This window comes from Heteronotia binoei, chromosome 4, assembly GCF_032191835.1.
Source record: "Heteronotia binoei isolate CCM8104 ecotype False Entrance Well chromosome 4, APGP_CSIRO_Hbin_v1, whole genome shotgun sequence".
NCBI classification, from domain to species: domain Eukaryota; kingdom Metazoa; phylum Chordata; class Lepidosauria; order Squamata; family Gekkonidae; genus Heteronotia; species Heteronotia binoei.
This window is the reverse complement of record NC_083226.1, coordinates 3,104,695-3,119,303: the sequence shown is the minus strand read 5'-3', so window position 1 is coordinate 3,119,303 and position 14,609 is coordinate 3,104,695. Positions and strand designations below refer to the sequence as shown.

At 47.8% G+C, this 14,609-nt stretch overlaps 1 protein-coding gene across 1 annotated transcript; it reads left to right on the top strand.

Annotated features, from left to right (window-relative positions):
- Positions 1-5,539: 5,539 nt before the first annotated feature.
- Positions 5,540-13,650, top strand: DUSP13A (dual specificity phosphatase 13A). Its single transcript, XM_060236710.1, has 3 exons — positions 5,540-5,710; positions 10,581-10,798; positions 13,445-13,650. The coding sequence occupies exons 1-3, from the start codon at positions 5,550-5,552 to the stop codon at positions 13,633-13,635; spliced, it is 570 nt and encodes a 189-aa protein (XP_060092693.1). The 5' UTR covers positions 5,540-5,549; the 3' UTR covers positions 13,636-13,650.
- Positions 13,651-14,609: the final 959 nt, after the last annotated feature.

Sequence of the window (14,609 nt, the reverse complement as noted above, 5' to 3'; positions counted from 1 at the left end):
TGTGTACATCTACAATTTTCAATGCCCCCCTCCCAGTGGAGTTTGCAGTGCTGCCTATTCTTAGAAATAAGAACTGCGTGGGTGCTCAAATTAAATAAAATGAAAACAGTCATGCATCATGATATTTAAATCTCAAGAAAGAGCTATTTCTCAGAATTCTGCACACTGCCAAACATCCCGGGAGATTTTAACAGAATTACAGATGTTGGTAGAGAAGTGGGAGAGTTTTTCTGGAAGCTGAGAGCTACTATTGTTGAAGCTGTAGCAACTGGCTTTATTTCACCTATCTCGTTTTTTTTTGAACGGTTGGGCCAAATCAAATCGCTTCCCACCCCTTGGGCAATGAATGGAAAGCGAATACACTAATACCAGCTGAAGAAAGGTGAGATGCTTTGGGCACAAAGGTGACCCTAGGGCGCACGGCACCCTAGGCAAGGCCCCGCCCCTCCGCCCTCCTCCACACCGCCTGCCCTGCCGCCTGCACCCTTTGACCCCCCTGCGGGCCACAGGAAAGCTGGAGGAGGGTGCCCAACCAATGTGTGGGCTCTGCGGCTCTCAGAGGCTGTGGCCAAGCTGCTGTCATTATTACCATACTGAGGAATAAGTGTTAGGATTTTTTACAAATAAATTTCTGCATTTATAAACAAAGGTTTTTGCATAACATATAATAAAGGGTAATGTCTTTTCAACTATGGCAAGTGGTGTGTCAACAGTTGATGCTAATTAGTGCTTTAGATTGTGAGCGCTCCGGGAGCTTCGTTCTTCTGGGCTTCCAGAAGCACCAGCCCAGCTGCTCTGACTCAATTAGTCTTTGTGATTGTATCATAACAGGTAAGTAATTTGTATTACTGTTTTCATGATTCTGTATAGGATCTGTACATGGGTTAACCTGTGCATCTTTTATATGTGTTCCCACAAAAGCAAATTCCAATGCATGTGATTAGCGCCTGAGGAAGCAATAAGCTGGGAAACGGTTTCGTTTTGCCGGTTCACCGCTGCGCTTTTTATATCCGGTATTGGATCTATTCAAAACAATAATTTGAAGGCATTCTGCAAAAATATCCCTCAAGGTGTCCACTCACCAGCCAGTGACTGCGTGAAGAAAGTAGAGCTCGGGCTCTTTAACCAACAAGAAGACACAGAGTGGAGGAGGGTGGAGAAGCAATTTGTATTGTGGACTTTTCTCGAGTCAGTGTTTTTGTATGTAGTCGGTGTTACTATTGATTTGTTCATGTTTGTGAATGGGCCTGAGATGTCTGAAATATATTTCGACTGCAGTGTATAGGCCGTGAGTTTTGTGCTTTGTTTGTTTGTTTTTGCAGGGCTGTCTCTTTTGCGGGGGTGTCATTCCCCCAGCAGCACTGGCCAGCTGGTTGGCAGACAGCCTCTCTGATGGCTGGGTGCCATCCCCACGCTCCCCCAGCTTTGCCTGCAGCCCATGGGAGAGCAGAAGGTTTGGGTGGCAGTGTGGTGTGGGCACAGTGGAAGAGGGCAGCAGGTGGCACATCAAGGGCATTTGCCTATGGCACTGGGCTGGGGAGGGAGGAGGGCCAATTCAGCACCCCCTTGGCCTGGCACCCTAGGCTAATGCCTAATTTGGCCAGTGGCGGGGTTGCCTCTATTTGGGCAATTAGCATGGGACCAGACAAAGTTTCCTTATGGAGCTCTCGGAGACATCTGATGCCACAAAATAAAGGGAAAGCTCTGGGGATGGACAGCTAGACTACAGCAGTGTGTGGAAAGAGCAATTAGAGTGCACCACACAATATGGCACAGCTTGAAAAAGTATCAAGTTCAGGGCTTTTTCCCTGGGGGAATGGGGTGGAACAGAGTTCCAGAACCTCTTCATGGAAACAAAATTCTCAAAAAAAAGAAAGTTTAAAAGTTCATGTTTAAAAGTTCCTGACCGTTAGAGCGGTTCCTCAGTGGACCAGACTTTCTCGGGTGGTGGTGGGCTCTCCTTCCTTGGAGGTTTTCGAACAGAGGCTGTCAGGGGAGGGCAAGTTATAAATGTAATTTAATAAATAAATAATAAATGGCCATCTGACAGCAATGCTGATCCTGTGATTTTAGGGGGAGGTATTTGTATTTCCATGAAAGCCAGTTTGGTGTAGTGATTAAGTGTGCAGACTCTTATCTGGGAGACCCAGGTTTGATTCCCTACTCCTCCATTTGCAACTGCTGGAATGGCCTTGAGTCAGCCATAGCTATTGCAGGAGTTGTCCATGAAAGGGCAGCTTCTGTCAGAGCTCTCTCAGCCCCACCTACCTCACAGGGTGTCTGTTTTGGGTGGGGGAGGGTAGAGGAGATTGTGACCACTCTGAGATTCAGAGTATAGGGCATGATATAAATCCAGTATCTCCTTCTTCTTGTGAGTTTCCTGCATTGCATTGTGCAGGGGTTTGGACTAGATGACCCTTCTAACTCTGTGATTCCATGAGGGTTCCTGTCTGTTTCTCCTTCATTTCTCTCAAGAGTTTCAGCACCATTTTTTTCCAGAAAAAAAAAAATGCCCTGATCAAGATGAAGGCAAGGGAAAGGATAATGAAGTTCAGTTTAAAGATGTCAAGGATGCTTAACTGAGATCAAAGGAAATTAAGGAGGTGGCATAATTAAAGGTTTCAGGCACTCAAAGAAGGCCCCCGCCAAGGAGAGAGCATTACACGGCCTATCATTAGCACATTTCGAGTATGAATTTAAATATGTTTGAAACGAGATTCATTGCAGCAGCTTTTCTTCGGTTTATGAGCACAGGAGAATACTTCCCCAGTCTCTCCTTACCTCTCCACTTCCCACTGGAACACTGATGGGTTGAAAACTAGTTTACAGTAGTAGCATTCAAACGCCCAGAGGGAAGTATTATCAGCAACAGCTCCACATTTCAGCAAGAGGTTTAGGATCCCTGGTGACCCATTCTGTGCTCATTATAATTTCTTGATAATCATATCAGGAAACAGTAATGATGAGTGGGCAGTAAAATGAGCTGCCCAAGAGCTTGTGTGGAGTTTTTAGAGCCAGTTTGGTGTAGTGGTGAAGTGTGTGGACTCTTATCTGGGAGAACCGGGTTTGATTCCCCACTCTTCCACTTACAGCTGCTGGAATGGCCTTGGGTTAGCCAAAGTTATCACAGGAGTTGTCCTTGAAAGGGCAACTGCTGTGAGAGCCCTCTCAGCCCCACCCACCTCACAGGGCATCTGTTGTGGGGGGAGAAGATGTAGGAGATTGTGAGCCGTTCTGAGTCTCTGATTCAGGTGGGGTATAAATCCACAGTCTTTTCCTCCTCCTCCTCCGGAATTACAACTGATCCCAGAGTACAGAGCCCAGTCCCCTGGAGGAAGAGGTCGCTTTGGAGGGCAGCCCTTATTGAATTGCACACCCCCTGGGCAACCTCACCTCCCCGAGCTCCACCCCAAAATCTCCAGGAATTTTGCAAGCTGGAGCTGACAATGCTACTGGCTCCGCATAGTCCAATCAGAGGATTTCCTTTGGCCCCGGAGCCTTCCTCTGGAGGAACAGTCTCAGAGGAAGGCTCGCAACCAGGCTGAGCCAGAGTTAGAGGCCCAAGCGGTGGCCCACACGCAGTCTCCCACTTCAGCAGCCTCTCTTCGAAGGTGGCCCTGTGCAGCCAGATACTTCCAGACCATCTAAGGACAAAAGACAGTTAAAATCCAGAAACAGTGCAACTTTATGCAGAGTTAAACCACCAAATGCACATGTAAAATCTAAGTGACGGTCCTCCTCGCTAGAGAGCCAGTTTGGTGTAGCGGTGAAGTGTGCGAACTCTTATCTGGGACAACCGGGTTTGATTCCCCACTCCTCCACTTGCAGCTGCTGGAATGGCCTTGGGTCAGCCAGAGCTCTGGCAGAGGTTGTCCTTGAAAGGGCAGCTGCTGGGAGAGCCCTCTCAGCCCCACCCACCTCACAGGGTGTCTGTTGTGGAGGAAGGAGGTAACGGAGATTGTAAACTGCTCTGAGACTGATTCAGAGGGAAGGGCGGGGTATAATTCTGCAGTCTTCTTCTTCTTTGGCGGGATGAGGATTTCTGTCCACACAATCCCACTGTTGTTGGGATTTTGCCCAGCTTGAGGTTCTCCCCTATTTCACATCTCCGTGTGCCCAGATTTACAGCCTAGGTCACCAACATCCAGGTGGTGCCTGGAGATCCCCTGGAATTACAACTGACCTCCAGACCAGAGAAATCAGTTCCCCTTGAGAAAATGGCTGCTTTGTGTTTGGAGGAGCATGGGTTCTATGGCAAAATACTCCACGGAGTTCTCTCCCCTCCCCACTCTGGCCTCAACCGACTCAACCCCCAAATATTTGGGAATTTCCCAGCCCAGAGCTGGCAGCCCTATTTACAGCTCCTGGTACTGAGAGGACTCAGGCCAGAAATTGGAATCTTGGCATCTTGCTCTAGGGAGACCAACTTTTTAAAAAAAGGGTTTGGCTCAGAGCAGGAAATCTGCTCAAGAGAAGAAACGCTCTTCCTCATTGCTCTCCACTTCTTAGCCTTTCACTTGCAAGCAGGGCTTTTTGGTACAAAAGGCCCAGCAGGAACTCATTTGCATATTAGGCCACACCCCTGACATCACCATTGTTTCACATAGAGCTTTTCTGTAGAACAAGCCCAGCAGGAACTCATTTGCATATTAAACACACACCCCTGTCGCCATCATTGTTTCATGTGGGGCTTTTTTTGTAGAAAAAGCCCATTAGGAAATCATTTGGATATCAGGCCACACACCCTGACATTATCATTGTTTCGTGTGGGGCTTTTTTGTAGGAAAAAATCAGCAGGAATTCATTTACGTATTAGACCACACCCCTGACATCAGGGGGTGAGAGCCAGTTTGGTGTAGTGGTTAAGTGTGTGGACTCTTATCTGGGAGAACCGGGTTTGATTCCCCACTCCTCCACTTGCACCTGCTGGAATGGCCTTAGGTCAGCCATAGCTCTGGCAGAGGTTGTCCTTGAAAGGGCAGCTGCTAAAAAAGAACTCTCAGCTCCACCCATCTCACAGGGTGTTTGTTACGGGAGGGGGTGGGGGAAGGTAGAGGAGATTGTGACCGCTCTGAGACTCTGAGATTCAGAGTATAGGGCGGGATATAAATCCAGAATCATCATCTTCTTCATCACCATTGTTTCACATGGGGCTTTTTTGTAGAAAAAGCCCAGCAGGAACTCATTTGCTTATTAGACCATACCCCCTGATGTCACTATTGTTTCACACAGGGATTTCTTTTTGTAGAAAAAGCCCAACAGGAACTAATTTGCATATTAGGCCACACCCTCGATGCCAAGCCATCTGGAACTGCGTTCCTGCTCAAAAATAGCCCTGCTTGCAAGGATGGTCGTCACTGGAGGATGGCTTCCCTTCCGGGATGGCTTTTCCTGCTCGCCTCCCTTTCCTGCTGCCCACCTGCACCTGTTCCGACTGGTCTCCCATCAATCCACACAAACGACAGCTGTGGAGTCTCAGCCCTGTAAACAAGCAGGCCTGGGTCCCTTTCTCGGGTTTCGGCGGGCAGAGAGCGGCTGCTTCCGTTAGGATGGCTGAAAAGGACACGCTGCTCTCCGCAGCCCCTGAGTGCTCCAGCCCACGCCTAGCTGAGACCCCTACTGCGAAAGAGCTGGAAGAGCTCTTGAACACGGGGAGGCCCTCCTGTAACCATGTCGATGAGGTGTGGCCGAACCTCTTCTTAGGAGACCAGTAAGTATAGCTCTGTGGATTAGAAGGCAGCATAGCCGTTGTCAAGGGTTCCCTGATGTGGCATAATTACTCCGGCCTTGGATTTTTATTTTAGGCACACATTTTACTTCCAAGCGCTCTCTGTCCTGTCCTGTGATTTCATTTGTTCCTTCTGCAGATGTCCCACTCCGTCTTGTTCAAGAAAACTGGGAGGATACCAGTTGTGCATATCGGGAGCACGATATTAGTGGGTTCTGTCTTGTGAGAACTGTGCAACTTAGAATCATTGGGACCTCCAGGGTCATCTAGTCCACCCCCTGCACAGTGCAGGAAACTCACAAACCCCTCCCCCTAAATTCACAGGATCTTCATTGCTGTCAGATGGCCCTCTAGCCTCTGCTTAAAAACCTCCAAGGAAGGAGAGCCCACCACCTCCCGAGGAAGCCTGTTCCACTGAGGAATCGCTCTAACGGTCAGGGAGTTCTTCGTAATGTTGAGCCGGAAACTCTTGTGATTTAATTTCAACCCACTGTGGATGGCAAAACCATGCATTGCTTTGTCTCCAGTGTGTGCATCCCCAGTTTGTATGAACAGAGTGAAACATTCAGAGAGTGGATGTTAGTCAAGCAGTAACACCCCCCCCCCCTTTAAATCAATGGGACTCTCTCTTCAGAACCAGTAGCAGGATTGCACCCTATTATTTCATGCAGATATTTTTTCTCATAATTTTGAATTAAAATAGGGACACAAGAAAACAAGAGAAAAAGGGAGATTGAGATATTATATTAATCTATAGCTTATTAAAGCAGCCCCGTGGCGCAGAATGGTAAAGCTGCAGTACTGCAGTCCAAGCTCTCTGCTCACAACCTGAGTTCGATCCCAGCAGAAGCTGGTTCAGGTAGCCGGTTCCACATTGACTCAGCCTTCCATCCTTCCGAGGTCGGTAAAATGAGTCCCCAGACTGCTGGGGGGAAAGTGTAGATGACTGGGGAAGGCAATGGCAAACCACCCCGTAAAACATCTGCCATGAAATCATTGTGATGTGATTTCACCCCAGAGTCAGAAATGACTGATGCTTGCACCTTTACCTTTATAACTTATTTATAACAAGAATGATCAACATCAGAGTAAATATAAAACATTTAGCATAAACATTTAAGATACATAATAGGAATTTTTACATACTATATATACTAATTATTAAAGCCTAGCATTCATTACCATTTGTTATTATTAATATTAATTGTTGGATATTAATTATTGAATTATATGTTCCATTTCATCTTAATACCACTACAATTGTCATAATCAGACTTTAATCAGAATACATTTTAAGAGCATTTCTAAACATACAAAGGACAATGATAAAATAGATTCATATATACATCAAATATTCATTTTATGGTCATGAATATAGCATTATTTCAGAGAATGCCATAATATTATCTGTAACAACCTTAATTATATTGACCATGTTTGAATGCATCTGTAAGCTCGGTTTTATTTTGATTTTATCTCCAATGTTTAAATTTTTATATTCTGTGTATTTTTATCTGAATCTATTATGTCATTAAAGGTTTGGTATGGGTATGGGTATGGGAGGAAGGGAAGGAATCATAGAATCATAGAGCTGAAAGGGACTTCCAGGGTCATCTAGTCCAACCCCTGCCCAATGCAGGAAACTCACAAACACCTCCCCCTAAATTCACAGGATCTGTATTGCTGTCACATGGCCATCTAGCCTCTGTTTGAAAACCTCCAAGAAAGGGGAGGAGGGGGAGGAGGAAGAAAAATAGAGAGGGAGAGATAGATGGAAAGAAAGCAACTTTAACCTTAAAGGCATTCTTCAAGCTGCTGGCTGACTTGGCTTGGAGAAGTAATTTAAAGACACAAATGCCTTCTCCAAGCCAGCCGATGGGACACTGGGGGATACTAGAGCCACACAATATGTGTGAAAAAGCCACATGTGGCTCCCGAGACACAGTTTGGCCACCCCTGATCTAAGCAATTTGATGAGAATCTGAGAAAGGGTTGCCAATCCCCAGGTGGGGGCAGGGGATCCCCAGGTTTGGAGGCCCTCCCCCCACTTCAGGGTCATCAGAAAGCGGGGGGAGGGGGAGGGAAATGTCTGCTGGGTACTTCATTATTCTCTATGGAGATCAATTCCCATAGGATAGAATGGATAATTGATCTGCGGGCATCTGTGGCTCTGGGGGCCCCTGTTTTTTGAGGTAGAGGCACCAAATTTTCAGCATAGCATCCAATGCCTCTCTTCAAAATACCCCCCAAGTTTCAAAAAGGTTGGACCATGGAGTCCAATTCTGTGAGCCCCCAAAGAAGGTGCTCCTATCCTTCATTATTTCCAGTGGAGGGAAGGCATTTGAAAGTCCCCAGATATTTCTTGCATGGGGCTTGGCAACCCTTCTGTTGTCTGGAGATCAGTTGTAATTATGGGAGCTCTCCAAGCCCCACCTGGAGATTGGCAACCGTCAGGAGAAGACTACATCAGTCTCTTCCTCCCTGACATCTAGTTTTATCATTGTTGTGATACGGAAGAGCACTCTGCTATGTAAGCCCCCATGTTGAGGCCTTCTCCACTACTTCTCACAGCCTAGCAAAAGCAGGAGACCTGATCAAAATTTCCAAATGAGGCAGAACATTTTCCCCACTTGCTGACCTAGTTTAGAGTACAACCCACATTTTCATGATGGGAAACTGGATTTTCCATATGTAAGCTTTCGTGTGCTCTCTAAGCACCCTTCGTCAGACGAGGGGATCAGGTATTGTGGGCTGAAATACAAGCAGTTTGTTGATTAAGTATGCAGACTGATCACATGGTAAACTATGGTCTGGATAGCCATAAAAGGTAATAAAGTCCTCTGCCAGTTGGCGTTTCTGTAAATCTAGGTGAATCACAAAAGGACGTGTATTTCCTAGTTGTAGTCCACCTAATTTACTTATCTAATTTATCTAATTTACTTATACTAATTTATAGATTGATGTTGATAAGTAAATTAGGACTGCAACTAGGAAATACACGTCCTTTTGTGATTCACCTAGATTTACAGAAACACCAATTGGCAGAGGACTTTATTACCTTTTATGGCTATCCAGACCAAATGGCCAAGCCACACTGGTTTACCATGTGATCCGTCTGCATACTTAATCAACAAACTGCTTGTATTTCAGCCCACAATCCCTGATCCCCTCGTCTGATGAAGTGTGCTTAGAGAGCACACGAAAGCTTACGTTCTGAAAAAAACTTGGCTGGTCTTAAAGGTGCGACTTGACTCCTGCTTTGTTCAACTACTTCAGACCAACACGGCTGCCCGCTTGGATTTCCCCTAGTATGTTCCTCATGGAATATGAATAGGTCTGGACACAAATCCTGGAAAGGACTTGCAAAGGCAAAGAAAAGCCTTTGGGCAGGGGTTGTTTTGTAATAAAAAGGGGGTGGAGCTTATTAGTATAACTCATTAGCATATGCCCCCCAGCCAAAAGCAACCCGATGCAAGAAAGGAGAGCCCCAGGCAAGCAAGGCCTGCTTGGGCTGGCTAGAGATCCAGCCAGCCCAAGCAGGCCTCACTCACCTAGGGCTCTCCTTGGCCTAGGGTTGCCAAGTCCCCTGCATTCTTGAGCCTTTTATAGCCCACACCACCTATTGTACCATAGAGTTTTCCCTCCCAAATGGCTAGAGCATCTGGGAAAACCATAGAGTTTCCCTGGAAATGCCTAGAGTGGCCGCCAGGCAACGTCGCTGGTACGACGACGTCCCTTCCAGGTGACATCATCGTGCTGGTGATGTAGGGGGAGGTTCCCACCGCTGGCCCAATGCTTGGCAGACCTACCTTGGCCGCTCCCCCCCCCCCCCAGTTAAAAGGCCAGCAAGCCACCTGCCACTCCAGATCACATCAGAAGTGGAGAAAGGGTGGCGTGGGGTTCTCCAGGAGTTAATGAGGGCTGCTGGGGGCGTGGCAAACCCCTGGTGGCTGGCTGGCTGCCCGCTTTCCTAATCCAGGGATTGTTATGCAGCTGCACCTCCTATTCAATGGACAAGGTAGGTGGGGGAACCCTCAGAAATAGGGTTGCCAAGTCCAATTCAAGAAATATCTGGGGACTTTGGGGGTGGAGCCAGGAGACTTTGGGGGTGGAGCCAGGAGACATTGGGGTGGAGCCAGGAACAAGAGTGTGACAAGCATAATTGAACTCCAAGAGAGTTCTGGCCATCACATTTAAAGGGACAGCACACCTTTTTAAATGTCTTCCTTCCATAGGAAATAATGAAGGATAAGGGCACCTTCTTTTGGGGCTCATAGAATTGGACCCCCTGGTCCAATCGTTTTGAAATTTGGGGGATACTTTGGGGAGAGGCACTAGATACTATATTGAAAATTTGGTGCCTCTACCTCAAAAAAACAGCTCCCCCAGAGCCCCCGAAACCTCCAGATCAATTCCCCATTATACCCTATGAGAAGACGTTTCCCTCTCCACCCCCCTCCCCCCCCCCTTTCTGGGAAATCTGATGCAGGAGACAGAACTCACTCACCTCCGGAGGTGCAAAGGCACATGGTCCTTTGGGGGCGTGGCTGGGCTCCCCTCCCTTCACCGGCCAGCTGACTGGGGGCGGGAAGCAGCCTGAGAAAACGGAAGAGCTCTGGCTGCTGCGATCGGGGCTGGGTGGGAAGGGCTGCCGTTCTCCCCCTCCCCCCCCCGCTTTCCCTTTTATGGCCAGCGGGAGGAGGAGGCTCCAAATCGGGGGTCTCCAGGCCTAGCGGGGGATTTGGGACCCCTACTCAGAAAGGTTCAGGAGCTGTGCTCCAGTGAGCTCTTGCTGAGTCTGAGGCCTGCCTTTAGGTTTCCACTAAACTGTCTCTCTCTTCTTTTTCTCTAGCATTACAGCGCATAGCCGGTTTGGTTTGTGGAAGATGGGCATCAGTCACATTTTAAATGCTGCTCATGAGACACTATTTTGCCACGAACCCCATGATTTTTATGGTGCCACCATTGAATACTACGGAGTGCCAGCCCATGACCTTCCGGATTTTGACATAAGCCCATATTTCTACCCTGCCGCAGAATTTATACACAAAGCCCTGAGTAGCCCAGGAGGTATGGAATCATTGTCAGTTGCAACAATAGATGATACAACATGATGAACAGTTGCGCAGGTCTCAGAGGGGAAACGAAAGGAGTGTGGCTCCGTGGCAGAGCATCTGCTTTGCATACAGAAAGCCTCGGGTTCCATCTCCAACTTCTCAAGTTAAAAGTTGGTCGGTGATGTGAAAGGCCTTTACTTGAAGGTTGGGAGAACTGCTGCTGGTCAGAGAAGACCATTCACAGACCAAGGGCTTGAGTCAGTCTACAGCAAGGGTGGCCAGACTTGCTTAATGGGGGCGCTGTGGTTTGAGGTAGAGGCACCAAATTGGCAGCATTGCATCCAGTGCCTCTCCTCAAAACCCTCCAAGTTTCAAAGGGATTGGACCGGGGGGGGGGGGTCCAATTCTATGAGCCCCAAAAGAAGGTGCCCCTGTCCTTCAGTATTCCAAGTGGAGGGAAGGCATTGAAAAGGTGTGCGGTCCCTTGAAATGCGATGACCAGAACTCTCCTTGGAGTTCATTTATGCTTGTCACAACCTTGCGTCTGACTCCACCCCCAATGTCTCCTGGCTCCTCCCCAAAGTCTCCTGGCTCCACCCCCAAAGTCCCCAGATATTTCTTTATTATTGGGGAGGGAGGGTGGCTCAGTGGTAGAGCATCTGTTTGGTAAGCAGAAGGTCCCAGGTTCAATCCCTGGCATCTCCAAAAAAGGGTCCAGGCAAATAGGTGTGAAAAACCTCAGCTTGAGACCCTGGAGAGCCGCTGCCAGTCTGAGAAGACAATACTGACTTTGATGGACCAAGGAGGGTCTGATTCAGTACAAGGCAGCTTCATATGTTCATATGTTTATTTGGACTTGGCAACCCTAAATACAGAGAAGTTTTCCAAGTTTGCAGAAAGCTCTCATGCTCTGTAATCCCATTAAACTTTGGTAACATGGTCTGAAAGAACAAGAGGGACTCCCTCATGTGTGTGTTGAATCATGCCATCAAGTTGTGTCTGACTTAGTGACCTCCCAAGTGTCCTTGTGGTATATACGCTGTATACTACATGTATGTATGTAATGGGATAGTCTGCTTCTCCCCTAATATCTGAATGGTTTAGTTTTGTCCTATTGGGTGGAGCTCTTGGTTTCAGCTTTCAGTTCTCTATGTTAGTTGAACTTGTTGGTTGTTTTGAGTTGCCTTCTTGCAAATAAATGGCTGATCTCTTGAGCCAGCTTGTCTCTACTGAACGGGCCCTAGAAGGGGTGCCTGATTAAGTATTCTAGCTTGGGAACCCCCCAGCCAAAGGGGGACATTACAGCCTTGATCATGTCATGCATATGGAAGGCTGTGGCTTCCTTGGCTGTTTAAGCCGTCTCCTGTGTTGGGTCTTCCTCCTTTTTCCAGTTTGGTGTAGTGGTTAAGTGCATGGACTCTTATCTGGGAGAACCGGGTTTGATTCCCCACTCCTCCACTTGCACCTGCTGAAATGAGTCAGCCCTAGCTCTGGCAGAGGTTGAGGGGCAACCTAGCGAGGTGGTGAACTTCCTCTTGCTGGTCGTCTTTAAGCAGCGGCTGCTTAACACTTGTCAGGGATGCTCTAGGCCAGGGGTGTCAAACATGCAGTTTGGGGGCCGAATCATTCCCCCGAGCAACTGGCTGTGATCTGCTTCCTTCTCCTCTCTTGCTTCCTTCAGTTTGGTGTAGTGGTTGAGCGAGTGGACTCTTATCTGGGAGAACCGGGTTTGATTCCCCACTCCTCCACTTGCATTTGCTGAGATGGCCTTGGGTCAGCCATAGCTCTGGCAGAGGTTGTCCTTTAAAGGGCAGCTGCTGTGAGAGCCCTCTCAGCCCCACCCACCTCACAGGGTGTCTATTGTTGGAGGAAAAGACATGGGAGATTGTAAACTGCGCTGATTCAGGGAGAAGGGCAGGGTATAAATCTGCAATTCTTCTTCTTCCCTTCTTCCTCTTTGACTTTTCTCAGCATTATTGTCTTTTCCAGCAGCTCTTGTTTTCTCATAATGCGATCAAAGTACAATAACTTTATTTTGGTCATTTTGGCATCTAGGCTCGATTCGATGTACAATCCACTTATTTGTCTTTTTGGCAGTCCACCATATCTGTAAAGCTCCTCTCACACCGCATTTTAAAGGAAATAGCCTTCTTCATTGCCCAACTTTACACCCCTACACAGTAATGTGGAACCCTGGGGCCTGAATTATCTTGATCTTGGTTGCCAGCAACACATCCTGACACAGATCTTTTCAAGCTCTTTTGTGGCTGCCGTTCCCAGTCTCAATTTCCTTCTGATTTCTTGTTTGCAGTCTCCTTTTTGGCTGATGACCAAGCCAAGGAATTGAAAATCTTTGACAGTTGCCATTTCTTTGTCATATTAAAGCTGTGTAATTCTACTTCATGTAGGAAGTAATGATCGCATGGAATTCATTGCCACAGCATGCTGAAATGCCCTTCAATATAAATGCCTTTGCCAAAAGAGCAAACCAAATCAACAGAGCAGAGGTGCATCTTTGGCCCTTGCTGCTAAAGGAAGCTGCAGGGTTGGAGGCTGACAGGAATAATCTGCCAGGATTTTGGAAGTACATTAATAGCAATCTAAGAGCGCTGTTAAGATAAAACGTCTAATGCTGCTGCCCTTTTGTTTCCTTCGGCAGCCAAAGTCCTCGTGCACTGTGCGGTCGGGATCAGCCGGTCCTCTTCCTTGGTGTTGGCCTACCTCATGATCCACCACCAGCTCCCTTTGATCGAAGCGATCCAGGCAGTGAAAAAGCATCGGTGGATTTTCCCCAATCGAGGCTTTCAGGAACAACTGAGAAATTTGGACATTCAGCTCAGACAGCACTAAAGACAGTGAAAACACCTCAGGTTCAGGGAGAGAGAGTACATTTTAAAACTTAACCACGACCAGGCATATTAGGCCACACCCCCTGATGGAGCCATTCCTACATCAGCGATCTTGGGCCTGTCTCAGCTCTCTTCAATCTCTCCTTACAAAATGCCAGTTGTGGAGGAAGGAAGGGAAAGGGACTGTAAGTCTCTTTAAGAATCTATCTGTTGATGGGTGGCCAGTCTGACTTAGGGTTGCCAAGTCCAATTCCAGAAATATCTGGGGACTTTGGGGGTGGAGCCAGGAGACTTTGGAGGTGGAGCCAGGAGACATTGGGGTGGAGCTAGGAGCAAGGGTGTGACAAGCACAATTGAACTCCAAAGGGAGTTCTGTCCATCACAATTAAAGGGACCACACAGTAGTCCAATGAGATGGTATTGTTTCTGAATGCTCCTCCTTGCACAGAAAAAGGGACTTTCTGCAAACACAATACCAGCAGCCCAGGGAGACTGAAACCCTCCAGTCCAGATTTTTTTGTGTGTAAAGAACCCCCTCCACTTTTTGTCTAGGCTATCATCCCCCAACTGCTATCATGCACCTGTTCTCTGAGGTGGTACAGCCCTCCCCACAAGGCACCTGAGGACTCTACCACCACCCCCACGCACTGGGTCAGGGGTGGCCAAACTTGTTTAATGCAAGAGCCACATAGAATAAACATCAGATGTTTGGGAGCTGCAAGCCATGAACGTCAGATGTCTGAGAGCTGCAAGACAAGGAAGGGATGCAAATAGATGGAGGGGGAGGGAGGTGGAAAGAAAGTAACTTTAGTTTTAATGAGGCTGTGGGGGCTTCGAGAGTCACACAATATGTCTGAAAGAGCCACATGGGGCTCCTGAGCCACAGTTTGGCCACCCCTGCACTGGGTCAACCCAAGGAAGGCCGCTCACCAGCTGCTTAAGGTCCTCCTCCGAGAGGCCGGCGAAGCGGTACCG

Coding starts and splice junctions, on each gene's coding strand:
- DUSP13A (XM_060236710.1), top strand. CDS start 5,550: ATGGCTGAAAAGGACACGCTGCTCTCCGCAGCCCCTGAGTGCTCCAGC. Junction 5,711..10,580: donor AACCTCTTCTTAGGAGACCA/GTAAGTATAGCT, acceptor CTTTTTCTCTAG/CATTACAGCGCATAGCCGGT. Junction 10,799..13,444: donor AGCCCTGAGTAGCCCAGGAG/GTATGGAATCAT, acceptor TTCCTTCGGCAG/CCAAAGTCCTCGTGCACTGT.